At 35.5% G+C, this 27,582-nt stretch overlaps 1 protein-coding gene across 1 annotated transcript in view; it reads left to right on the plus strand.

The window, feature by feature from the left end:
• Epha6 (EPH receptor A6) overlaps positions 1-27,582 on the plus strand; it is a 917,349-nt gene that overhangs the window by 600,646 nt on the left and 289,121 nt on the right. The window contains exon 7 of the mRNA XM_038345322.1: positions 4,092-4,254. Within this exon, the coding sequence (XP_038201250.1) occupies positions 4,092-4,254 (163 nt within the window). The remainder of the gene's footprint in view (positions 1-4,091; positions 4,255-27,582) is intronic.

A 27,582-nucleotide genomic window follows, 5' to 3' on the forward strand; every position in this document is an offset into this window, starting at 1 on the left:
CTATACAGTTTACAAGTAACAATTCTGAACCTGCCACAACGTGTATCTTAATGTTCTTTTGAGAAATTAGTAAAATTATATATTGAGTATAGCTAATGTAGTACTTAATACAAAACTGGCTTTAAAAAGTATGTATGTACATATGTATGTATATATGAAACATGTACTAACAGTTAAGAAGTTAAAGTTAAAACGTAAGTTACATAATGTAGGTGGAAGGAAGATAAAGATTTATAGTAAATGCAGATATTAAATGATATAAGCAAGAATGCAAAATTGAGATGGAGAAAAAAGTTACAGGGCATTTCAAACTTCTGGAAATTACAAAAAGTAACATGAAGAATAATCTGGGATAATTGTGTGAATAGCCAACCAATCTCTTATTTGACTTAAGGCCCATTCTGTGAGATGGAACCCATTCCTGACATTGCTAGGGTAACTAAGAACCTGAAACTAGATATCCCAGGGACCTAGGATAAAACCAAATACTATTGCTTTGAGAAAAACAGAATCAAACCAAACAAAAGCCTAGCAATAAAATAACTCCTAATAACATTCTGCTATACTTATAGGTCAGTAACTTACTCAGCCATCATCAGAGATGCTTTTTCTTGCAACAGATGGAGACAAATACAGAAACCCATATCTGAACATGGTACAGTGAGTGAGAGACCTTCAAACTCTGAACCCTAAAAAGAATGCTTTCATCAAATCCCTCACCTCAGGACTCAGTGAACCCTGAGGAAGAGCAGGCAGAAAAAGTGTAAGAGCCAAAGAGAATGGAGGCCACAAGTAATACAAAAGATAAGACCCTCTAAATGAGCATGACAGATACACATGCATCCAAAGAGACATGCACACAGCCTGTATCCATAGGGGTTCTACAGTAGATGCCCAATAGCAAATGAACTCAAGGGCATTATTGTAGGTTCCTTGTCTCACAGTGTCCTGACAGGGATTTCCAAACACAGTTTTAAATTTTACCTTATTGTTTATTTAATTTGTACTTTTTCTTCTCTCTTTTTACCTTAACAGGTCCTTTCCATGTGTACTATGATTTTCACTTTAATGTTTTTATGAGATTTCTAAGCAAGTGGGATTCTGATCTATATTTGTTCCTTTTGCCCTTTCCTGGGCAATTTTCCCTCTATTTGTTTGATTTATGCATTTCTGATGTGTTATTTTTTGTTTTATCTTATTATACTTTCTTTTATTATTATACCTGTTTGCTTTCTAATGAGAAACAGAAACAGGGTGAACTATGTAGGAAGAAATTTGGGAAGAACTAGGGGGAGTAGGGGAAGGGTGAGCTATAATTAGGATAAAAAGGAAGAAGTAACAAATAACAATATACCTTAAAAATAATGATCATGAAATTTTGCTACAGAATAAAGATGGCAAAGTATAAATTTAGGAACAGTGAAATTGATTTCTTACAGAGATAACAACATTCTTGTCACACAACTAGCAATCCTATTATGATTCACAACCATGGTGCTACTCCAGAAAAGCACACGCAAATGTTGCAATCAAACATATTCACAGTTCGTCCTGCCAGGATGAGCAAGGGCTATAATACTCCCTTGCAAAGGTATGTTCTCTACCTCATGACAGCTGTTTAGACTTGGAATTTATATGCCAGCAAAAGAGCAATTAGCCGATGTTCTGACATCATAATGTCCTTTGCTTGTAGTAGATGAATGCCAACTTGGTTTCCTACCAGCCTAAAGGTGCCAAGAAGAAAAGTCCCCTTCATGAGCTCTGTTCCGTTAGAAGCTAATAAGTGGCAAGAAACGAGAAAGGGCAACTGACAAGCAGCTGGCGATGATGTGGCTACATTTAAGCACACTTCTTGATGAATTTTATTCCAGGGATATATTTTGTGTCAAACAGAGAAAAGAAAAAAAAAAAAAACTAAACTAAAAGCCGCCTGCAGTAGGCATCCTTGACTCTGTAACTTACTAAGTAGGAAATTACTGTTTAGCTATGTTTTGGTGAAACGACAAAGACAGTGTGTAATTGTTAGACTGCATTTAAGAGAGTGAACTTTCCATTCCATACCATCTGTCTCGGGGAGAAGACTAAATTCTTTTTCATTGCCTTACAATTCCTCCTGTAGTCATCATTTCATATGGTAGGGCAGCATTCAAGACACGATAAAACTTATCGATTGCAGGAAATTATATCAAAGGTGGAGTACTTTCCTCTTGTGCATAAGATTGGAAAAAGCTAAATGATTGGCAAATTTCTACTTGAGACAATACGGTTGGCAAGCACATTTCTATTTCTCTATGCTATGGACTTCTTAAGCCCTGATTACAAATGTCTTGACATCAGCGGACTCCTGCTTTCAATTTTCAGCAGATGATTATCACCATCAATATTTATAGACCTGGTTTTGTTTCCTTGGCTCCTATGCTTGATGCATAAATTTCTACTTACTTCCTAGTCTCAAAACTGCATATATGTGTGTATGTATGTGTGTGGTGTGAGGTCCCAATTTCTGTGTTTTATTGTTTACAATATTGCCATAGTTTAGTCATTTTGCAATTAATTTTTATTACTTGAGATAGAGATGGAAAAAATTGATTCCTTTATTCAGACACTGAATTACTATATAGTATACAAAGTTCTAAAAGATAAAGCCATAAAATTTATTACTAAGTCTCTGTTAAGAGCTTTTTTCTCCAAAGCAGCATAAAGAAAATCATTCTCATAGTTCTAAATCTTAAGTCATCACCCTCAAGTAAACAGAACTTTGATACATCCTTTGTGTGTGTGGATGTGTAGATCTTTATAATCTTATTTAGTCCATAAAGTCTCTTAAAAATAGTTTCTATGACAACTAAAAATGAGGTCCTGATAATACAGATTTGATTTAGCATCAAATGAGTCATTCAATTAGAGACCCTGAAAGGCCCCTGCCTTTCTCGGAATTTTTACTTTTAGACTTATAAAAAAGCAGAATTCATTTTGGGACCTGTTGAACTATGTTGATCCATGCATTGAGAAACATTGTTTGTACAAATATAGATTGACTACCTCTTATCTAATATTCCTGGGTATTTCATATCTGGATTTTTTTTCGATATGGAGGTATTTGTACATACATTAGATATCTTGTGGGTGGTACCCAATTCTAAGCCCCAAATTGATTTAAACTTCCTATATGTATATCCTGAAGTCAATTTTATGCAATATTTCCAGTGTGCCAGTATGCTGACTTTGACATACACTAAAAGCTCATGCGTGGAACCATCCACATGTGATATAAAATGTCAGCACCTTCTGACTTTGCTTGAAGATCACTTCAGACTGCAGAATTTCAGAACAGAGAAACTTTTGAATATCTTATTAAAATATAAGTTCTTAGCTTAGAGGAAAGCTTTGTAAACCCCAAGCAATAAAAGATTAGTTCATCCCCCACCACCATGTAGTGGTGTAGAACAATCCCTACAAAGACAGGGAAACAATGGTTATGTTCTTACATAAGAGCAAGAAAGGACACTTGAAGGTCTTGGGCCCACCTGGTCATTCGGAATACCAAAGTTAGCCCATTTCACCTAAGTGAGGTAAAATTGTTGAATACGAATACTAGAGAACTGAACCAAGCCTCCCTCCAGACCGGTCCATGATTTCACAAGGGCTGTATGTCTCCTCTACTTTCTTTTGTCCTTACTATTCTACGGACACATTTTGAAACCCATTTTGTAGTAGATTCATGATTCCCCACACTAATGCTAATGTGCCTAATCCAGTTTGTCCATTTTGGCAAAAAAGCTGCTATTCTGTGTGAACATGACATCAGATCACTATTATTCCCCGAGTCACAGGTGAAGTCTAAGTCAACCAGTGGTCCAAGTGTAGTTAAATACAAGTAACCATCCTATCGATAAATTTCTAAATCAGAGACATATCATATATATCACGCTGATCAGCTAAGTGCTAAATTACGGAAATACATGCTTACATTTCTTTCAGATCAGTATTTTTGATATTCGGAGCCTCAGTCCTCAGTTATACTGGGATGGTCTCTAGGAAACCGTAGGGTCACACCGCCTCATTTCCTCTCTCCTTTTTTCTGTCCCTAGGAGCATGAGCAGCTCACCTATTCTTCCACGAGGTCCAAGGCCCCCAGTGTCATCATCACAGGTCTCAAGCCATCCACCAAGTACATATTTCATATCCGAGTGAGGACTGCGGCAGGATACAGTGGCTACAGTCAGAAGTTTGAATTTGAAACAGGAGATGAAAGTAAGTTTCACTAAAGGATATAAAGTAAGATGGTAATTTAGGACTATTCCAGTTGACTTGACAATTTAAAACCAGGTTTCCCAATTTTTAAAACCCTTTACAAATGGGATTCCGTTCATATAAATACTCACATACTCATTTGACTTACTGATTTAATGCTAATCAATAAATACATCCTGAAATGTCTAGCTCTCAAACAATTGTGTGTCACAAATATGTCCCTTTATACATAATGTATCACACATGCTATTACACAGCATCTGAATGGATGGTGTGAGTATGATTGTTTACCAGTCCTGGCATTATAATATAACACTAATGAAAACTGGGAAGAGATCAGGCCTCAAAAGAATGGTTTCAGCAATCAGTTCAAAATATGCATATTTGGCTTATTGTCCCAGATCAATAAAAACAGTGGTCAGGAGACATTTTCCACTAATGTGTACATTACAAGATTAAATATAGATGCATAGGCTTTATGATAAACTTGTATCATTTCCACAGGCTCAGCATATGGAAAACCAAAACCTGAGTGAATGGGGTGAAGCTCTTCTTCATTATAAACCCAGACATGCTAGTGAATACAGAACTCCATAATTGTTTCATCTTTGCAGGGTACTAGAAAGGGGCCAACATTACCAACAATGTCTAGTCCCTGCAGCCACTGTTGAAGCTTTTCCTGAGATCTCAGCACCAAGTTCTTTTCCTGTTCTATAATGACTCCTATTTTCAGAAATAATCCTGCTTCCCCTTCCCAGCCCTAGAAGCCTTCTTGACCCCTTTGTTCAGAATAAGAGACATTTATACCTCATTGGCACCCTGTGATCATACATGTCACCAATCCATTATTTTTAATTCAAATTTACATTTCTTTCCAAGATATGTAGACGGTAATCTTTGAGAATATAAATGGCCACAGCTCTTCAATTTGCTTTTGTATCTTTAGAGCCTCACACAGAGCATGGGTGGTTTAGATGTTGTATATATTGTTGTTGGGCAGAGTAAATATTACAATTTTTATGACTGAGTCTGCAACTGTCAGTTAATGAAGAACCTTTCATCCATATCTTAGAAAAATTTTAGAATTGATATCAAATACAATTTTTACATTAGACCTTATTTTCTCTTGTGAGTAGATTCTAGATTTATTCTAAGTATATTTCCTTTGGTGAATTTTCCTGAAAGTGCATTTGTAACTTAGCAATTCAATGCTCATATATGTGCTTTGAAAAAGTAGATGAATTATTTCTCTTATGAAATAAAGAGAACTAACTAGTTGTTAACTTTTCTAAGCTTTTCAGTAAAGTTTGGTCAATATCAATACTTAAAAATACAGATGCAGTGGGGCAGTGGTGGTGCACGCCTTTAATCCCAGCACTTGGAAGGCAGAGCAGGTGGATCTTTGTTCGAGGCCAGACTGCTATACAGAGCAAGTTCCAGGACTGGCTACTGAAATACCCTGTCTCAAAAATAAAATAAAATAAAATAATGAATATAAATACAAAGAAAATTTTCAGTCCACAAAGACAGTGGCCTTTGCTTTATTATTTGGGCTATGTATGACAAGTGGTTAGAGGAAAATGGTCAACAGGATGTGTCAGGAACACATTTTCAGATAAATTTATATTGATTTCATTGCATAACTATATTTGGTGATTGATAAAATGTCTTCTTAATCACTTTAATGACTATCACAATATTAAATACCCACACCCTAGGTTTACTTTTTATTTTCATTGATTAATTTGATCGTTCTCTTAATTTTTGGGGGGGGGCTTTCAAGACAAGGTTTCTCTGTGTAGCTTTGGAGCCTGTCCTGGAACTCACTCTTGTAGACAAGGCTGGCCTGAAACACACAGAGATCCGCCTGGCTCTGCTTCCCAAGTGTTGGGACTAAAGGCATGTGCCACCATCGCCTGGCTTTAAAATATTTTTTATTCTTTTCTGTGGTTTGCATTTGGCCATATAAAGGAAGAGTACATACGCTGAAGACACTAAAGATACACTGGAAAACTTGAATTGGGACCGGCCTAACTCTAGGCATGTGCAAGATTCTACACTGAGCAATTTACACAAGTTATTTCCTTTAATTCTAACAGCACTATGCCTCTTTTTACAAACATAATTAGCTGCATCCATAATTGTATACTAGAGAGTAGAGGTAATGGATGAAAGCCCTAGAACTGACTAACAATAGCTTTAGAAGACAGTGAACGCTCTGTTTTCAGTATGAAAGTGACTTTGATTAGACCCTTGGAAAGATAAAGTATCTGTGAAGAATCTGAAAAATATGTTTGTCTAAATCTGTGTGCAGAAATATGTAACGATTCCTAAGTCAATTACAGCAAAAGGAAAAAGCATATAAAGGCTCATTTTTATTAGACTAGCTCTAAATTGCATTTTAAAGCATATTTTTCATACCCAGAAGAGAATTCCATTTAATAATGTCTTAGTAGGATGGGGGCGGGTTTGCCATAATTCTATAATATGATTCTATGCACCCCAGTTGATAGCATCTGTCTTTTCTTCTTCATATTCTTCTAGCTCACATGTAAATTTTTATGGTTTTTGTTTCTCAAGTAGTATATGAACTATTATGATGTCAGTTTTATTACTAAGTACTCCCTTGTGACTTCCATTTAATTAACTAACTTTATAATACACTCATAGAGAATGGGTAGGGGCTGTGTGGATTAGGCTCTCTCTCAACTGATGGCCTACTTCAAATTTTTTAAAGTAAGTAGAAAAGTTTACTCTTCTGTTCTCTTCTGCTATATCTATTTTACTTCTTCAGTAAAATATTGTTTACTTTCTAAGAAAAAACAATAAAATAAAGAATTAATTATTTTTCAAAATTATAATGATGTTCTTTTTCTTTTTTTACTTTGAGATTCGGTTTCTCTGTAGTTTTGGAGCATGTCCTGGAAATAGCTCTTGTAGACCAGGCTGGCCTCAAACTCTAGATAACCGCCTGCCTCTGCCTCCTAAGTGCTGGGACTAAAGGTTTGTGCCACTAGTGCCAAACTATAATTATGTTCTTAACCATTAATATCTACCATACTCTAAATGATGGTGATATCCAAAGCATAGTTATAGTAATATCTCCTAAACTTCAGAGTCAGTGCCTTCACTTACTTACTTTTTCATTCATTCATTCATTTATTATTGCATCACCAAAATTAGCTGGCAGAAATATATAACAGATATAAAGATTATTAATTATGATTGCTAGACTATCAAAACAACTTACATGAACTAGATTGGTAGCTTTCTTTTCTCTTCTATAGAATAACATTATTGCATATGTATATATGGAGATATATTGTTGGTAGATTAATAATAGATATTGATTTGTAAGTATGTATATGCTTAGTTGCTTGCAGAGTACCACATTATTTCTTTTTACATTTAATGCTAAGCACTGTACCAAGCAAAAATTTACATATTGTGACCACTAAGAGCTTTTATTGGTTGCCAATTTTATGCTGGACTTTTTAAGTATCATGTTTGATCCCTTTCTATTTTGTTAGAATAAAGTAAACAAAATTAGAACATTTTAAACAATAGTTGTAAGAAAATAAATATATAGAATATTTATTTGGATATTCATAAAAGACACACAGAAACAGTATAGATGCTAATGACTTTTTTCAAAATTAAAATAAATTGATATAATACTCTAAAATATCAACAAAATGCTATATTCCACTAGCTGGTCAAGCACACTTTGTTCTGGCTGAGATGAATGAATTGTCAGAAAATGTTAATTGCCTCAAGCTTATATATGTCCCTTTAATCAGAATTTTGAATGGATAAAAATTAAAATAAAGATTATATCACCAACATTTTCTATATCCTTAACACTGCTTTATTATGTTTCATATGTTGTAAGATAATAACTTGTTAAAATTATACATATTTTAAAAGGAACAAATATTTTTAAAGATTATGAAATCAAACACTTATTTAAATCACTGTCTATATTTCACATTCACATAATTTTAAAGGCATGAGATATAACTGTATATGCATATTTAAACACAAAATAAAATAGATTATATTTATATGGAATTTACCTTGCACTCTAGAAATAATATTCAAGGTATCCAATGGGAGCAGAATCTATGGTTAAACCCTCACATTATTAGAAAATTGGGGCTCTAATGTAATGATTGGCCATTTACTTCTTTCCTTCCCCTGGTTATTATCCAGGTGACCTGAGAGAGCCAATACAATATGTTTCCTTGCAAGCATTGGTTATAGCTTGCATTTTTACATTGTGTAAATTTAGGTTTCACCTGTAGGCTACGTACACAGTTTGCATCACCAATTTTAGAAGTATAGTAATTGAGTCTCAATGACTGACTGGTTTTATATATCATGTGATAAACACAGAAAAACCATCACAATCAGCATTAACAAACTAAGACATAAATTGCTAAATCACAGTAATATTTTTAAATTCTCTCTTAAACATTTATACCAAAAATGAATGAATGGAATTAATCACTAAGTATTTTGAAAACATCTATAAAAATCAGTTAGTTTATTGAGATCTGATTAGAAGCAATTGGTTCATTTGAACAAGGTGCTGATGAGAGGACTCCTAAATGGGAAGATCTAAGACTGCCTTTAGTTCTTTCTTCCCTAATGCATTCTTCATGTGGTAAAACAACTTATTTTTCTATACTCCATTTTTTAGAATCAACTACTAAATCATTGGTTATTAGTCATATTTTATTAAATAAAATATGAATGTCTCAACAAGTAGTAATTTCCCTCTAAATCAAATCTCAGTGGACATCATCTCTCTTCATTTCTCTTTGTTAATGTGAACTCTGTGAAAGTGGGATTGCTTAAACACTTCAAACACAAAGTTTTGATAATGTCATCATATCTCAGATTCTTCCAATACTTCCAACTGAAACATTCAGAAAACTATTACATTATGAACGTCAGACTATCTTCCTTATTTCATGGCATAGTCTTGATGAGCAAGAAACTATCTCTTTTGTTTTGAGGGATTAAATTTATTTTTGAGACCTCTATTCCATTCGATCCAGTCTGCTAGTTCAAACACAATTGTACTGCTTCAGTTGCCTAGAATGAAATTAGCTACATCATTATTAACAGCAGCCAGAAACCTGGAATGATTATTAATGGTGGAGCATGAAGCAGAAAGAAGACCAACTGACCCTGGTGGAACAATAAAGAAGTTAATTAATCAACTAGAGGGTATATTTCATATTTATGAGTCTACTCAGAAGAGGACAAATTCCAGGGTATAAAACATTAATTTGGAATGATCTCCAATCAATAGGGTACTTTCTGAGTTGGCAGCTATAACTGTGTAAAGACAAAAGTCAGTGGGAAAGACTTTCCTAGCATTGGGTTTTCAGAATACAAACTAGTCTGTCCTATGAAGTAATGAAGGTTCTTGATAACAAGAATGTTCATGAAAGGTAGAATGTCTCTTATTTCTTGACTTATTTAGGATGTTGAGACTGAAGTCTAGTATAGTGTCTGGGACTGAAACTACACAATATAGTATTTATTGAATTCTAATTATTTTTCAAGCACTTTTCTTTTTTCTGGATAATAACATGTTTATAGCCTTTATAAAGGATGTTATTATCTTGCCAGTTATTTGGCTTAAGACCTGAAAAACGTAGACAAGTCCACTTATTTTCTATAGGGAGTAAGTGATAGAATGAGCAGGTAGTAACATCAAGCCCTTTATGCCAATGCTTAAAACCAAAACAGACATATTTTTTTTCTTGTTCAGTCAGCATATTTTTTTCACTTCTATCATTCCTTTACATTTTCAACATGATTTGTTTTTCTTTGTTCTTTTACTTTACCTCCCCTTCATTGATTATATTCCTCTTTAGGCAAACAAATTTGAATGTAAACACAGATGTTTAGGAGATTATAATATTTATAAATCATCAAGCATGAAATTCAAAGAGTTATGAGGTATTTTATTCAGTTTTCTGTATTTGTGTATGTTTATGTACCATGAGATATACTATCTTAATATGAAAAATATTAGTAATTATGAACAGCAGATAGCATATCAGGTGGGGGCCCACACTGCACCTCACAAAATATTGTTGTCTTGCTGTATTATCCCAGGATAGAAGAGCAGGGTGGGGAATCTTTCTTGGACCTCTTTGATCTCTCTCTCTCTCCTGATCTGACCTACTGAAGGAGGCACTAATCCCATCACGATGAGGCACACTACCTAATCACCTCCTAATGTCTTCACCTTTGGGATTAGGATTTACCATCAGTTTAAGGAGAGACAGGGACATTCAGGTCATGTACTTCATGTTTTCCCTGTCCAAATTTTGTTCCCAATGCAGTTAAAACTGAGAGGTTAAATAAAGCACAGTTAATAAAAACTCAGAGACAGAAATTGGGGTTCAACCTGAAGACCAGAAAAGCAAAGCAACTATCTTACCTCTACCTCAGCCCGATATGTCGATCCTGCCTCCAGCAATCTCAGAATGAGACTATGTCTGATAGCTGTCCGCTCTCATTTTACCAACCTCTCTAGGGCTGGGATTAAAGATGCTCACCACAAAGATTAAAGGCATGCACAGTCCAGTTTCTATGGCAAACTAGTATGGCTACTGGGATTAAAGGTGTGTATTACCACTACCTGGTCTGTAAGGCTGACTAGTGTGGCTGATTTATACTTAGATCTTCAGACAAGGTTTATTTATTAAAATAAAAATAAAATGCCAAAATAAATAAATAAATAAATAAATAAATGGGCTGGAAAGGAAATCATCAACAATTAACAGATACTTAGAGGTTGTAAACCACACATTTTCAAGTACAGTGTTAGAATTTGATTCATACATAGAAGCAAAGTAGCAAACATGTGAATCTACTAATAGAGAAGATAGATAGGAATATATATGTATTTATGTAAAACCGTAATTCATGTAGTAGCCATCACAGTTTGCCTAAAAGTTGTTTTTGGTACATGGAAGTGTGTGTGTGTGTGTGTGTGTGTTTGTACACGTGCATGTGTTCTCTGCCAATTTCAATTAAACAGCACAATATCAACTCTGTATTCTCTATGATGTATATTAGGGCTTTGGGAAGTGTTCATTTTTAACTGAAATACAGACTCTCTGATCAACATTTCTATATTTTCTGTTTTCATTTTTATACCACCTCTTGTGCTGCTTTTCATGAATCTGGCAAAGAAGTCGTGCGAGTGAAAAAGGGACTAGTATTACTCTGCAAATACTCTAAAACACATTATAGGTTATTTTAAATTACATACATTTCGTCATTCTCCATACGTGTTTTTAGTATGCAAAGTTATTTGTCACTTGTCTATATATCTAAAGAGGAAGCCAATGATAGGGAGCTTCAGGAAACTTGCCTAGCAGTCACATTAGGGACGCACTAACGCAGCCCTTCACATCATTCACTACATCTGACTTTAATTTGACTTGATTTGAGATGAATTTTCCTCCACCAGCCATCATTTAAACTGTCTAAATTTTTCTGTCAAAGTTTATTTGATCATAAACCATTGTATTTTTTCTAGGGAACAAAAATTCTCTGAAGAAATGTCCAATTTCTTCAAATTTAATGGAAAAAGCATATTCTTGGTATAATATTTGAAGATTTGGAACCATTCTTCAGACTATAAGAGTCTGCTTTTCTGGTTATGTGTTTTGAAATGTCTTTTTTAATTTCACAGCTTAATTGTTACAAAAACATCAAGGGCAAAATCATAAAATGCTAATTTCTCATAATAACCACAGGGAAGCCATCACAGAGCTACTACTGCCGTACATCTGAATTGTAATTACTCTTCACCTCCACGATTACTAGTAGACTACAGAAAGGAAAGGGAGGAGAATGTTGACAATGGCAGTTATGGGACAGTGTTTAAAGGCATGAGGGGTCATCCCTGCTCTTAAGTGACACATCAGTTGGTGCCCACATGAACAGACTGCAAAGACAAGACAGTTTAGGTTTCTTTAGCGTTTCCTCCCTGTTGAGTTTAACCCACATAATAGTTCATCATTTCTTAGAACTGTAAAATTTGAGTTGAATGAAATGATTAAAATGTTTAGGACAGATTAGAGATATGTTATTTAAAATATATGTGTTAATTATTATACCCATGTCAAAATTTAAGGGCAAGCTAAAGTTTAAACACTCTAAACATCCTTAGCACTACTCAGAAGTAAAGTTATTTAATACAATCTATTTTTAATCCATTTTTTAAAATATATCAACCCAAAACAAAGAGTCCAAATTTTACGTTTGTCTGGCTATGCAGGTACAATACTGAATGGCAAATTATTGAAAATAAACCAGGAAGAGCTCCACAGAGGCATGTGTGAAGAATGAAGAAGCATCGCATCTTAAATGTTTGCTACACTTTACTTTTCCAAGGCATTTCAGTGTAATTTATGTGACCTCATTTGGCAAAATCACAGAAGCCATGTAAAGGATTTAGCTGCATGTGCACAAATTCACTGTATCTACACATTACTGCACTATAAAGTAAGGCTAGTAGCAAAGAATGCCCACCTTGCTTCCAGAATAGAAACAGCTGATATGTAGCAAAATGAATTACTTACTCTCCTATGTTTTTGGAAAACTGAGTACCCATTTAAAAACTGTCTTGCACTATAGTTATTTTTGTATCTTATATTTGTTGAAGACATAACCAGGAAACACCTTAAATGAATTTTAACCATTTCAGCACAGTAAATAAATGTGAAATGCTATAATATTACTTAATAAGCTAGAACGTAACATACATCTATTTTGTGCTCATTGTACTTTCTATTTTCATACTGATATAAAAGAATGAAATGGGGAGTACTCTAAATACCACTTTGTAAATTATCCTGGAAAGTTAAAAAACCTGGAAATTTGAAATATTTTATTCTTAAATTTAATAGAATGAGGCCCCAAAGTAAAAAAAAAAAGTTATAATAGGTAGAATATTTACTTGGTCTATATATTATTTCACCTCTTATGTAATTAAAACAGATCAAAAGATAGCCAGCCTAAATAAGTGAGATAGGTACTGAAATATCAAAGATCAAATGGATGAACTTGTTCCCTGTCCATTGATAAAGTCAGGGAATTAAATATATTACAAAGCAAAGAACAAAGAAGAAGGAGTAAAGAGAAAGAAATGTTAACACATGTGCCTTGGGAGGCTTAGAAAAGAAGATATGTCCTAAAGAAAACTTCAAGTTAAGTATAACTTGACCTTGAAATTGACAATGTGATTGATTGTATAAATGGATTTGCATACGCATAAGGGCAAAGCCCTCATCCCTTTAAAGGTCTCATCTGATCCCATTTCTTTATATCTCATAATGAGAATTGAATGTCAGCATGAGTTTAAAGGAGACAAGCTCTTCCCAAACAATAGCCGCAAAACTCTAATTTAGGAGTCAGCATTCCCCTTTAATATGCCCTTCTGATTCTGGTAATTTGCTCTAACAACCTTATGAGTAAGTACAATCTGAGCTTAGCTGTGGTTAAGGTGATTTATGGGTATGTACAAGAAACAAAAGAAATGGTCAATGCTGTACTTTATCTTATTATTGGGGCTAAAATTTCCTGGTTTACCATTTCTTTTCCACCCATCTGTAGTTTGAAGATAGGCAAGACTTCCCATAAGTATATGATCGAGAACCAAAGTTAACACATCTAATTATTTCTTTACCTTCATTTGATCCACACTAAAAATAAACCTTTCCAAATATCATTTTATTGTCATCCAATAGCTGCTATCACTTTCCACTTCCCTAGAGACAATTTTAGCTTTCAGAATTCACATACTGAAAGTGCCTGAACCTTGGGAATTATTAATTTAAATTCTAACTCATGCTTGCTCTCTGCCAGCATTCAAGCCTGCATATCTCTGCTTGACAGTTCATATTGGTCTCTGGAATTTCAAGGCACACTGAATTACGGCCTTCTCAACAAAGCCTCCTGAGAAAAGTAGAGCAAAGGCACCTTATGTCAAATCTGCCACAAAAGTGTTCAGTTGCAGGAATCTTAGAAATTAAGTTATCTGGGAGACTTCATGAATCTAGATGGAACAGAGGAAATGGAGATGTGTTAGCAAAGCAAAGGTAGACACTAACATCATACAACATGTCACTGGGCTTGTCTTGAGCTAAGTTACATGGGTATATATTGTTAACCGGTAAAGCCAGAATGAAACATTGAGTTGATTAGAGAGCATAAGACATAGTCTCTTTGCTCATGAAGACTAAACTTTATAGACTTTAGTTTCATTTTAATCAAATTTTTGAAAATGTGCTGTGATAAATTCATTTGCTTTAAAAGTGGGAAATTATAGCAAAGTAATTTAAGATCTGCATGAGTTCACTCTGGATGAGTCACTAAACATTCCAAGTTTTTTGTTTGATTACTTGCTTGCTTGCTTTTTAGAAATTGGTACATAAAGTGCCAATTTAACCAGATTAATCTTTTATTTCATTGTGAAAATCTAGCACTTATTCATGTGTTGAAAAGTCAGCCACCGGACTCAGTTTTATTTAGATTACATTCCATATTCAAGTATTCTTTACATGATGGAGCTATCACAGAAAAAGTCAAGAATCTTGTTTCTCTGGAGCTTGCATTCTCAAGGGCAGAGAGACACACTGACTAAATAATAATAAAAAATGTTTCAGGTGATGCAGAACTATAGAATGCTGTAGAGGGGCTCCCTCAAAACCCAAGTAGCCAAATACTTACTCTCTCTCTCTCTCTGTTGGGAGTCCTCATGAGAACTCTACAAACATTTCCAACAGCCTAAAAAAGCTGTAAGCCACAGTATTGTGCGAGTTCCCTAACACCCAGAACAGGCAGAATCCAAGACTGCTCAATGTAAAAAAGATCCCATTACTTCAGTGGAGTGCAATTATGAAGACACACCTCAGCTCCAGAACCTCCTGACATTTGCTATGGGTTTTGCTGCTTCCACATGGCAGATTCACTATAAGATTGATTCCTTTCTGCTTCCCATACTCCTCCATACATCCAGTTCCCTATAACCCTATCAAATGCAAGGCTCCTATGCCAGCTCACAGTGAATGTGACCTGAGATAATTAATGAAAAGTCTTCTGAGGGAAAGCAAAGTTGAGAAGCAATACAAGGAGTGCTGACTTTCCACACGTGAACAGTACTCTGCAGCCCAGCACATACCTTTTGATCATTAAGTGTCCACTGTCACTATAGTCATAAGTGCTACTGTAAGAGAGGCATCTTGTAAACACCTCATGGAGCAAACCTCGTGGAGAAACTTGCTTCATAAAGGAAGAACATGAAATATACAGAAACCCAGAAAGAAATAAAGCAAATTTTCATAGTAACAACTGATCTGAATGCTTCTGTTTGGTAGATATTTCACAGATAAAAAGATCCATAAATGGGACAACTGGAGGGAGATTTTATACATATTTATTTAAATACATATTTTGTACTTGGATTTAAATTCCCATTGTTTAAATTTTGATGCTAGACTTTTTAAATACCAGAGTTGACTATGTTTTTCTATGCCTTAGCATCCACGTGTGGAAAATGGGATTGAGAATTCTACCTAATTAATAGTGTTCTTGTCAGCATTGATGCTTTCGTAGAATATCTAATACTCAATGGTTAGCTAACAGCAAACATTGATTAATTACTGTTTCTACCTCTAAAACCCCATTCTAACAGCAATATTGTATTAAAAACAAAGCAATATTCTGTATCTTTTTGTTCGTAGACACCAATAGAAGAGTAGTCAAATCACTTTCTTAGTTTTTCCCTTTGCTCATTTTCAATTGCCATCATGACTGTTTTGATGTTAGATTTTGTTTAAATTTTATGGATGAGATATTAAAATTAGTGAAAATACCAAGATGTTTTGAGTTTAAGTACTCTGAAACATTCAACTAATGAGGCTCCATACTTCAACTTTTAAAAGTCTCGGGTTTTGCAAGCATAGGAAGTAATCTACCAAGGAGAATATACCACACCTATGTCAATATTATAATTTAATGAACAAGAGACAATGTTCCTATTACATCTATGGTGGGATAGTGTTGTCAGATTGACACATTGTATAATCAACTGTATTATTAGTTAGATGTATCCTTTGGTTATTACCTTGATTTAGATTAATTGAAGTGGGAGGATCCGTCTTAACTGTGGACCCAACCACTCCTAGGTAGGAATCCTGGTCTGTAAATTAGTGGTGAAAAAGAGCCAAACATGTGTGCATCATGACTTTCTTCTTTGGCCTGACATTATTTCAAACTCCTCCCACCATGACCTTCCCACCATGATGTACTCTACCCTGGAACTGTGAGCTAAATGAAGCAAACCCTTTCTCCATTGAGTTGGTTTGGTCTTAGTATTTTATCACAACAATAAGAGAGGAAGCTAAGGCATATGCTAATCAGATTATTTAAGGTTTGGGCTATTTTTGTTTCACATAGCACAGTTTTAAGACATCAAACTAGACTATTTGTACCTAGGATTTGGTTCAGTCGTGTCTATGAATATAACCACGGGCAGCTTCAGTGGTCTGTAACCCAGTTTAGCCCTCCCTCTGGAACTCACTATGTATCCCAGATTGGCTTCTCATGCCAACCCACTGCCTCTATACATAGCACTACCTCTTTCTCAGGTGAGTGCGAATATGTGTGGTGTGTTTAGAAGAATAGATGCTATTAATAGCTACACTAAAAGCATTTGTTATTATACTCATAAAAATTGTCCCTTGTCTGAGATAGACCCCTTCATTGAATGTATGATAATTCTGAAGGACTATTGTGAGCTGTGAATCACTTTATACTCACCTTCATAAAAGAGGAAAGAGAAAATATAAAGCAAAAATGAATATAATTCTGGCAAGAGAACTTTCTTTGGGCACTCATTGTGAAATTCCCTTGAATTTGGAATGAACATCTATATACCCGGCAGTTTTACATTGCTGTATGCAATACTCAGAACTTGTAGCTGATAAATAGCAGAATTTTAAATGGCTCAAATTTCTAGAGGCAAACAAAGTTTATTATCTACATCTACGTGGCATCTGCTGAGGGCCTTTATGCTGCATTATAACTAGGCAGAGAACAACACATAGTCAGATAGAACTAGAGTGCTAGCTCAACATGCTTCTTTCTCTCCATATAAACCATGCAGAAAATGTGGGATCCACATTGGTTCAGAATCACACTCAAGCCTCACTACCTCAGAATGACTCAAATGCCATTCCCATTTGAAGATGAAGGTTGACTTTGCAATACTCAAACTTCCAGGGGAAACAGTCAAGTCTTGAAAGGAGCAGAATGACTTACTGCAATTTAAAAATTCCACAGCCATCTAGTTGATTTCCTTAAACAGGAATGAGCAAATGAAAGAACACAACAACTAGCCATATGTTGAAAATTGTAATTGATCAGAAGAGGTATTAGCTGTGCTGTTCCTTTTTGGACACAGTAGCTTGTTTGAAGGATTTTCCTCTTACAAATGTTAGACAGCCAGTTCAGAGGATATTTGAACTTTCAGGAAATCACATTTTTTAACATTACATAATGACCAAAAAGAAGTCAGCTCCATTTTTTACCAAATTAGTCTGTCGCCTGGCAGACAACCAGAACACTGAATGGCAATGCACCCAGAAGACATGGGTTACTTAATTACCTTCAGCATATTTTGTCCTTACTGACATGTTCTTTATTGCAATTCTCAGTGCTCTCTGAATCCTTCTAAACCATTAGCAGCTAACTCCGATCCATTAGGGACCCACTTTTCACTATTTGTATTTATCCATCTTAGAAACTGCAGTTTTTATAACCACATAGCTGTCTTTTTGTCATTTTTTCTCACTCATCCTATTTAAATGCCCACAGGGATAGTAGATTCCTAACTGTATTAAACAAGTTCGTGCAATAAAGATACCCAATGCCCAATGTAGTACATGTGGTGATTTTTTTAAAAAATCTGTGTATCTTTAGATTTGTTTCTGACTTAATTTCAGCAATATTTTAAAGCTTATAATATATTATGTAAACATATTTATGTATTTCAAATATATATATATATATATATATATATATATATATATGATCATCAATCTATCTAATGATGATCAGATAAAATCAGATTTTTATCTTACCCTTGAGACAGGGCAAGTAATATCAACCCAGTGAGCTTTCATAAGAAAAAAAATCAAAGAGTGAAAACAAAGCTAAACACTCCTATTTATCCATCTCTCAACTCAATCAGGGAATGAATAGATTCTATGCATAAGAGCTTGATGGATTGTTTCAACTTTGCCCTCATGAGTGGCTTCTAGAAATTTCCAGTGCCCAGGGATATTTATATGCAACGAGGTAAGGAGCATTTCCAGGTGGCTTATAACTAGGAAGCTCCAGAGGGGAGTATCAGATGCTTCTGATAAGCTGTACTTGTTAACTGAGGGATCAGAACAGCAAAGCCTTGCTTGGAAAAATCATGAAACTGACAGAAAAATGAACTAGAAAAAAATATCATCCCGAGTGAGGTACCCCAGATCCAGAAAAACAAATATTGTGTATATTTGCTTAAATGTGGATATTAGCTGTTTGGATAATGATGACCAAGCTAAAATCCATAGAATCATAGAAGTTAGGTATAGATTAAGAGGCTAGAGAACAGATCAACATCCATAGAAAGAGAAACAGAATAGATTGTTACTGATGGATGGGAGGCTGGAATGGAGAATCAGGTTGTGAGGGGAGGAGATATGGGAAAATGGAGGAAATGTCGAGTGACAGTTAAAATTGAGGGTCATTTGAAAGAGAGTATGGAAGCCCAATGCATTAGAAGCTTCCTAAAATATATTCTTCTATAAAGACAGTCTAAATGAAACCACCAAATAAGAGGAAAAACTGAGTTACAGCTGGTCATCTATTGTCATCAAATGAAGCTTCCAATACTAGGATTGGGTTGCATCTAATTGAATTGTTGGTCAAGGGGGTACCATGGGAATCCTGAAAGAACTCAAGCTGTTGCCAAACCTATAGGATGGTCTCCACAAAGAATGTCAGGACCCAATTGCTTAACACAACACCTGGACAATTCATTGAAATGAAGGAGCTCTGCTGATGCCTACCACCAGCACATTTTAGCATCTTTGGTACAAGAAGGTACTCTGCATAAACATAAAGAGAAGCATACAAAAGGAGAAACATAAACACTAACCCAGCCACAAAACCTTTGATATACAATGATTTCCTGCCTGTGAGTTTGCTAGGGCAATGGTGGCACAAAGCTTGTTTGAGTAACCAACCAGTGTCTGATTTGACTTAAGACCCACTCCATAATTTGAACCCATAACCAACACTGTTTGTGTAACCAAGAATCTGAGTCTATGTAGTCCAGGGACCAAGAATAAAACTAGATACTACTGTTCTTTACAAAAAAGGTAGCAATAAAAAGATGATCACAAATTATATTCTGCTATTTATACCCATAGATAAGAGCCTTGCTCAGTCATCATCAGAGAAGATTGCTCCTCCAGTTGATGGGAAGAAATACAGAGACCCACATCCAGACATTATGAAGAGAGTAAGAGACTGTAACATCAGTCCAAAATACAATATCTCCATCAACCACCCCCCCCCCACACACACACACACACTTGGGCTCGGGGAGCCTTAAGAAAGAAGAGGTAGAGTAAAAGAAGCAGACTGAGTAGAGGACACCAAGAAAACGAGGCCCTCTAGCTATCAGGAGCAAAGTTCATATGAACTCACAGAGATAAAGGAGCATGCACAGCCCATGTATGGGTCTGCACCAGGCTCATTACATACATATTAGGACTTTAAGTTTTTATGGGATTCCTCAGTGCATTGATATAGGATTCATCAGTGTGTTTCTGAATCTTGTGTGTTGTTCTCTTGAGCTATTTTCCTTCTGTCCATTTGTTTTGTTCAAATCCAATGTGTTAGTTTTTGTTCATTTTATTATATTTGGTTTTATTATAGAGAAATAGCTTTTCTTTAGCCTTCAAAAGAAAACTAGTACAGAAAACCCTTTGAAGCTTTGTTTCTGGACTCCAAATGCAAGGAAAAGAAAAAAAGAAAGGAAAAGAAACCTCCATATATGAATTAGTCAGGGTGATAAGAAAATGGAGTTCAGGAGTTCTCATGTATGCAAAGAGGGCTAGAACTGACCTCCATTACACTTTTCTTAATCACTAGATTATTTAATAAAAAACTGTGTGATAGAATATTCCCAAACCTGTATACATTACTAATTGAAGTCATGATTAACAATCTGTGAGGATAAAGGAAGTAATAAAGGCAAGCAGATTTGCTTCCCAGGGAAAGACTGGACCTTTCCCCTATGTAAAGAAAGGCCAACTTTCTTTACATGCTGTCTAAGAATCCTGAGTCATCCTTGAGTTGTACTGGAATGCTTGCTCAGAAAACATAATTAAACAGAGTAAAGTTTATTTTTTAAATTGCAATTATCTTCTGCCAAGAACATTTAGGGTACTTTAAAATACATATACTAAATGTTATTAGTTAAAAATTGGAGCTAAAGAGATTGTTCAATAGTTAAAAACACTTGTTGCTCTTCTAGAAGACCTGTGTTCGGATCCCAGGACCCACAGTGTGAAACTAACATTCACTTGTAACTCTCATTCCAGGGACTCTGAAATACTATTCTAACCTCCATGTTACCTACATGTACATGGTGTATATACATACATTCAGACCCACACCTAGGCACACAAAATACAATAAATCTAATAAAATAATTAAAAAATAAATTGACCTAGTAATAAATATCAGGACCCTATTAAACACAAAGTACCATGGTCTCACTCTGAGATCTGGAACTAAGGTCACAATGTATGCATCATCTTGACCTAGGATTCTTGCTGGCATGAGAGAATAGCAGTGTCCTCCTGCACATATGAAACACAGATTCTACAGAGACGAGATAAGCAACATTCGGGAATATGGCTGCAGGCAATTTTTCAAGAAATGCAGAAATTTCATTGGTTTATTTCAGAGGCATTTTCTGTCTATAGCCTTGAAGAGAGCCAAGGCAAAATGTCAGCAGTCAAGTGAGACTTTTTCCATATTGACAATGAAAGAAGAAAAGAAATTACTTAAAACATATCATGCATAAAGATTTCAAAAGAAAAAAATGGTATCAAGGAGGTTAGTAGAAAAACTCATGTTGCATATTGATTCTAAATGGTTTCTAATTAATTATAAGAACATTGGAATAATCTTAGATTACCCTTTGGTTCAAGTAACAAACATACCATTAGCTAGTCTAAGCAAAGGGCTTGACAAGAATCACACCTTGATGAAACAGAAATACTGCAAAACTCTCAGAAGCAAAGTCACCAACATTCTTCTTGATCCACACAGTCCAGGAAGAGGTTACCTGTTGTGGAATATTACTTGAAGATGTGTTATATTTGGTTAATGCTGTGGAATATTTGTTTAATAATACAAAGATGTGCTGCATTCTTTTATGCTGCACTTGTTTAACTATGTGAAGTTCTGCTACTTTGCCTGTGTAAAACATCTGATTGGCTTAACAAAGAGCTGACTGGCCAATAGCTAGGCAGGAGAGAGATAGGTGGGGCTGCCAGGCAGAGAAAATAAATTGGAGAATTCTAGATTGGAGAGAAAAGAAAAAGAGAGAGGAGAGCAAGAAAATGAGAAGGAGAGAAGGATGCCAGGGGTAAGCTACCCAGCCATACAGCCAGCCAAGGAGAAAGAAAAAAAAGAAAAGCATGTAAAATAGAGAAAGGTAAAATCTCAGAGGCAAAAGATAGACAGGATAATTTAAGTTAAGAAAAATGTGCTAGAAACAAGCCAAGCTAAGGTTGGTCATTCATAAGTAAGAATAAGTCTCCGTATATTTATTTGGGAACTGGGTGATGGGTGGGCCACCATTCAGGTAAATAAAACCACCCACCTATAGTTGCCCATGTGTTGATAGAGACTGTGCTTTTGTTTCCTGGTCATACAGACCCAAATCAGAAACTATATTAATTATAACACTGTTTGGCCAATGGCTCAGGCATATTCTAATTAGCTCTTATATCTTAAATTAACCCATTTCTATTAATCTATGTATTGCCACAAGGCTGTGGAGTTACCTCATTTTCTACCTCATTCATTTCTAAACGTTCTTTCCTGTAAGACATAGGACTTAATAACTACCATAGAGGATCTTAACAATGCTAAAGTGAGTGTATCCCAGGGTGGCTTTAAACGCTCAATCTTCCTTCCTCTACATCCCTGGTTCTGGGAGTACCTGAGCATACCACTCAGCCCAGCATGAAGGATAATCTTTTGGAGGACTTTAAATGTGCAGCATTTATTATTATTTCAATAAATGATGTCAATTATTACAACTAAGGTGAAGAGAAATTGAATTTCTTTTATCGTAAAAATCAAGATGCCTAACTAATATTTGTACAACAGTGAATATAAAACCTCCTGAATCTCCTCTGAAATTGGCTGCAGGCAAAGCAAAGATTGTCCTTAGGATTCTGCTTTTAATCTGCTCCCACAATTAGATATACAGTAGACTGAGAGCCCAGTGTCTCATACCACAGAATATCACGAGGAAAGATCACAATGACCAGGAAATCTGTCAAAGCAGGTTTTCTGAGTCATCAAATAGAAAGTGAGGAATATGATCCTACAGAAAAAAAAAATCTGATGAGCTGTGTCACTCTGAAACAAGCTTCCGGGGCTTAGATATGGGCAAGGCCACTTGTGCAAAACAGAAATAGCTCCTCATGTTGCTTAGAACTATGATCAATTGCTTTTTGTCTGCCAAAAAAATGATTTCAGTTTTGATCAAGTTGATGGAACTAGGGTTTTTTTTTCTGGTAGCTGTAGAAATACAGAGTTATTTGTGTCCAAAATCAACTCTAGTTATTGAAAAATTAAATAATCAGAGAGTTTTATAAATGCTATCTTTCTATTTACCATCATGGCCAATACTGAATGTTTCTAAAATCACTGTTCTATCTAGAAGAATATTAAGTTATATAGGAAAAATAATAAATAAAGCAAAATACTGGTTTCTATTAAATGACTTCAAAAAAATCTATTGTGGATATTTTCTTCTTTATTTTAGTATCAAAGAGTTATTTACTAACATATCTGCACACACGTGTGCCCAAACACACACACACACACACACACACACACACACACACACACACACACATATACACGAAGCCTTTTTTTTCTTTGCAGTGTCTGGGAATAAACCCAGTTACCCATACATATTACAGAAGTACTCCATGAGGAAACCACATCTGCAGACAGCTCTCTCTCTCTCTCTCTCTCTCTGTCTCTCTCTGTCTCTCTCTCTCTGTCTTTCTCTCTCTCTCTCTCTCTCTCTCTCTCTCTCTGTATGTGTGTGTTTGTATTTGTCTTCCCCCTCTCTTAATTTAGAGAAAGATCAATATGCACAGCAAACCATCGTCTTAAAAAGTATTAGCAGCTAGTAGCATGATATTGGACTTAACTGGGCTTGAAAGTATTTTGATCTAAGATGAAATTCTTAATTGTAGTTTCATACATGAGGCCTAAGAAGTAGTTTGCTAAAACTACCTGACAAAATGAAAATGCATAACATTGATGGAGCCACTTCTCCCATGGGCTTGAGAATTTTGCAGTTATACCTGCTCCCTCTGACACCCTTCAAAATTGACACAGGTGACAGGCATCCCTAACCTTTGGCTAGCAGGCTGCATATGCCCCCAGAGAACTGTGAATGAAGCCTAAAACTTTGGTAAGTGACAGCACTCTTACAACATCAAATGGTTGGAAGAGGCTGTATGAGGCAACCTTCTGAACAGCTTTCATTTCATGGTCCTAAACTTGGCTTAGAATTTATTGTTAGGAGATGATGAACCGACTGTTGGCAGACAGCAATTACATCACTGTTAGATGCCTGGGCTCTAAGTTACTTAAGCAATGTTAAGTAACTAGCAGACACTGGCCCGCAGGGTGGATGATTATCAGTGCTTCTAGGAACACTTCTACACAAATCACAAAAACAAATGTTATCAATTCAGTTTAGTATCAGACAAAGCATCAGCCGTTCCCTGGGTTTTGTGTGTTTGACTCTAAGATTTCGCTGGTAACTTTATAGGTCGGTGGTTTTGATTTGGGATTCTCACCCATATCTTAATTTTACCAAGTTACATTGTTAAACTGCCCAGAATGTTTTCTGTTCATTCCTTTTTAGTTTGTCTTTGTATCCATGTCCCTTTTAGAAACCAGCATGGCATCTGCTAAGTAGGCCAGAAAAGGCATGATCTGGCCTGAAACTATTTTAAGATTATATAGATTGGTATCTGTCTTGGCAGACCATTTAATATTTTCACATTCTCTTATTTATTCATTTTTAATTCAATTTCTTTTTTGGAGTTCTGTTTTTTAATTGAAAGTATGTTTTTCATACAACATATTCTGATTATGGTTTCCCTGCTTCCAACTCTTCCAAGAGCCCTCCCACCTTTCTGTCAGCCTAAATCCATACCCTTTCCAGCTTTCTCTCACAAGAAAACCATTAGGCATCTATAAAAGGGAAAAATAATAAATGAAAATATGATAAAAACAAAAGCAAACAAACGAATAGAAAAAAACAAGAAAACAAACAGAAAAAGAAAAGGAAAAAAGGCAAAGAAGAAACACATACAGGATGGCAGGCACACACACACACACAAACACACACACACACACACACACACACACACACAGAGCCCCATAAAGACACAAAATCAGAAACCATAATATATAAGCAAAAGGCCTGAAGGGGAAAAAATGCTAGACAATCTACTATGAGACAAAAACCTCCAAAAACACCATTGAGTTCATTTTGTGTTGGTCATCTACTGCTAGGCATGGGGCTTGCCTTTAAATGTCATTTACGTTCCCAATGAGCCATTTAATACTTTTGATTTAGTAAAAGACTGCTTTAGAAAGATAAAATCTTCATCCTATTTACCTTGCCCTCCAGTCCTATCTGTCCAGTCATGAGAAAAAGTCTGGGGACACTGTGTTTAGCATCAAAATACAAGGAAAATCATGGTGCTAAAGAACAATATAGCAAACAATAAGAAGTTATTAACAGTGAGGCAACAATAGACCTATCTCCTATCTATTCCTTTCTTGCACAATATGCATATGATTAAATTATATTCTCTGAATTCATGACATTAAATAGTATTCTCAACTGATTCGATGAAAAGTTGGGGCTGGATCCCACATGTAACTGAAGAGAAAAGGAAGAACTATGAGATTTAATGCAAACCAGGTTAATTTCTCTGTCACAATTACCTGCAAGAATTCACATCTCCACCAAATTACAGTTTTGAGTAGACTCACTTTTTTCCCACGTATGTGCTTACTAGTAACAGAGAAAAACAATGGCATGTCTACAACTGTGACTTTATGTTGTCCTAGTCCTCATAAACCCAAATTTCTTTTCTGTATCTTGGTCTATTCCTCAGACAGCTCAATGTATGGCAAACAAGTCCTGAAGGTTCTGTGCCCTTTTTCTAACTCTGGGCTATTCCTAATGAAGTTTCTTTAAAATAGAATGTCCTCATTTCTAAATATCCACTCGGCCACTTGGTGAGCAGCAAAACCCTTCTAATCACCTCAGATTTGAGGCAAAGAATCAGCCCCTCGTCTCACTGTCACTTTATGACCCTCACTCAGAGCAACATTTATATAACGTTATTAAATTTCAGTTGAGGCTTACTTATCTAACTCTGCTACTAAAAAAGAAGATTTTGTGAGGATAGGAACTTTACTTCAGTTTCTATCTCAGAAACTCATATCTGTATCACAAGGCTTAATAATGCTTTTTTTTTTTGAGACTGGTTCTCACATAGCCCAGGTTATCTTAAACGTGCTATGCTGCCAAGAATAGCACTGAGCGCTCTTGAAACATATATCCTCCTGACTCTACCTCTCAAATTCCTGAATTACTAACACGCATGGTTTACTCAACTTTTATTTTTTAATAAAATATGCTTAACCTGTGTAGAATTGTATACCTGTATGCACTGGATTTTGATCATATTCAGTCCAAGTTCTTTCCCAAACTCTTACCAGATCTATTCCATGCTTCCTCACTCACACCCAACTTGGTGTGCTTTTATTTTTAATTACTTACCTGGTCTAAATTGTGCTATCCATAGATTTTAGGGGTTTTGGAACATCCCCTGTAGCATGGTCATCGTAACAGAAGCCATATTTTTAAAGAAAATATTTCCTCAGGTAGGAGTAGGGACTAGTGAGACCATTCCCTTTATGCTGTAATGTTAATTGGCTTGATTTTGTAGAGGCCTTGTGATGCTATCCTGAGTTTATCAATGCATCAGCCTGTCATGTTCAGAAGACACTACTATCCCCTTCCCTGTCATCTGGCTCCCACAGTCTTTCCACCCCATCTTCCTAGATGGTCCATGTACTTTGGGAGAAGGAGGCACCACCCATAGTTTAAGGCTGTACTGAGGATGGAACTCAAGGCTTCAGACATGCAAGGAACGCATTCAACCAAGTGAGTTACATCCCTAGCCCCAGCGCATTCTTAATGATGGACATTTTTATTATTTTTGAATGCATACCAAGTCAAAAAGAATGTTCTCCAGAAACTTTCCTTTTTAAAAAATTATACTTGATAATAAAAATAGTGGTAGTGGTAGTGGCAAGGGATAGTTGCACAAATACCATGGTGTGTATGTGTTTGTATATGGAGGTCAGAGAACAGCTTTTAGGGATTGGTTTTCCCCTTCTACCATTGGCTCCAGAGACTTAACTCAGATCAAGTTTTGTAAAATGTCCTTTTATTCACTAAACATCATGCCAGCACTCTGAACCCTTTTCTAAAGAAGGCTGTGTATATTTTAAGTTGAGATTAATTTAAATATTTTTCTATGAAAAATTTGTTTTAAATAAACCTTAGGATACACCAGCCTTATGAAATCTGTAATTTCTATTAATTATATATTTGATTATAAAGCTTTATGCTCCATACAATAGTTGCTGTTGCAGTAAAAGACTAAAGCCTCAAATATATAGATATGCTTATCAATATGTTACTGTGATTGGGGTTAGGGTTGAGTTTTTCTTGGGTCTTGCTCTCTTTTTCAAGGAATTGAAATAAAAACCCACACAAAAATTGTCCTTAAGACAATACAATAAAAAATCAGAATGTGTTGCAAAAGAGCAACAATCTGTGTGAGTGGAAACACTTAAGGGCTCCTGGAATTT

The sequence above is a fragment of the Arvicola amphibius genome, chromosome 10, assembly GCF_903992535.2.
Source record: "Arvicola amphibius chromosome 10, mArvAmp1.2, whole genome shotgun sequence".
Classification (NCBI taxonomy): Eukaryota; Metazoa; Chordata; class Mammalia; order Rodentia; family Cricetidae; genus Arvicola; species Arvicola amphibius.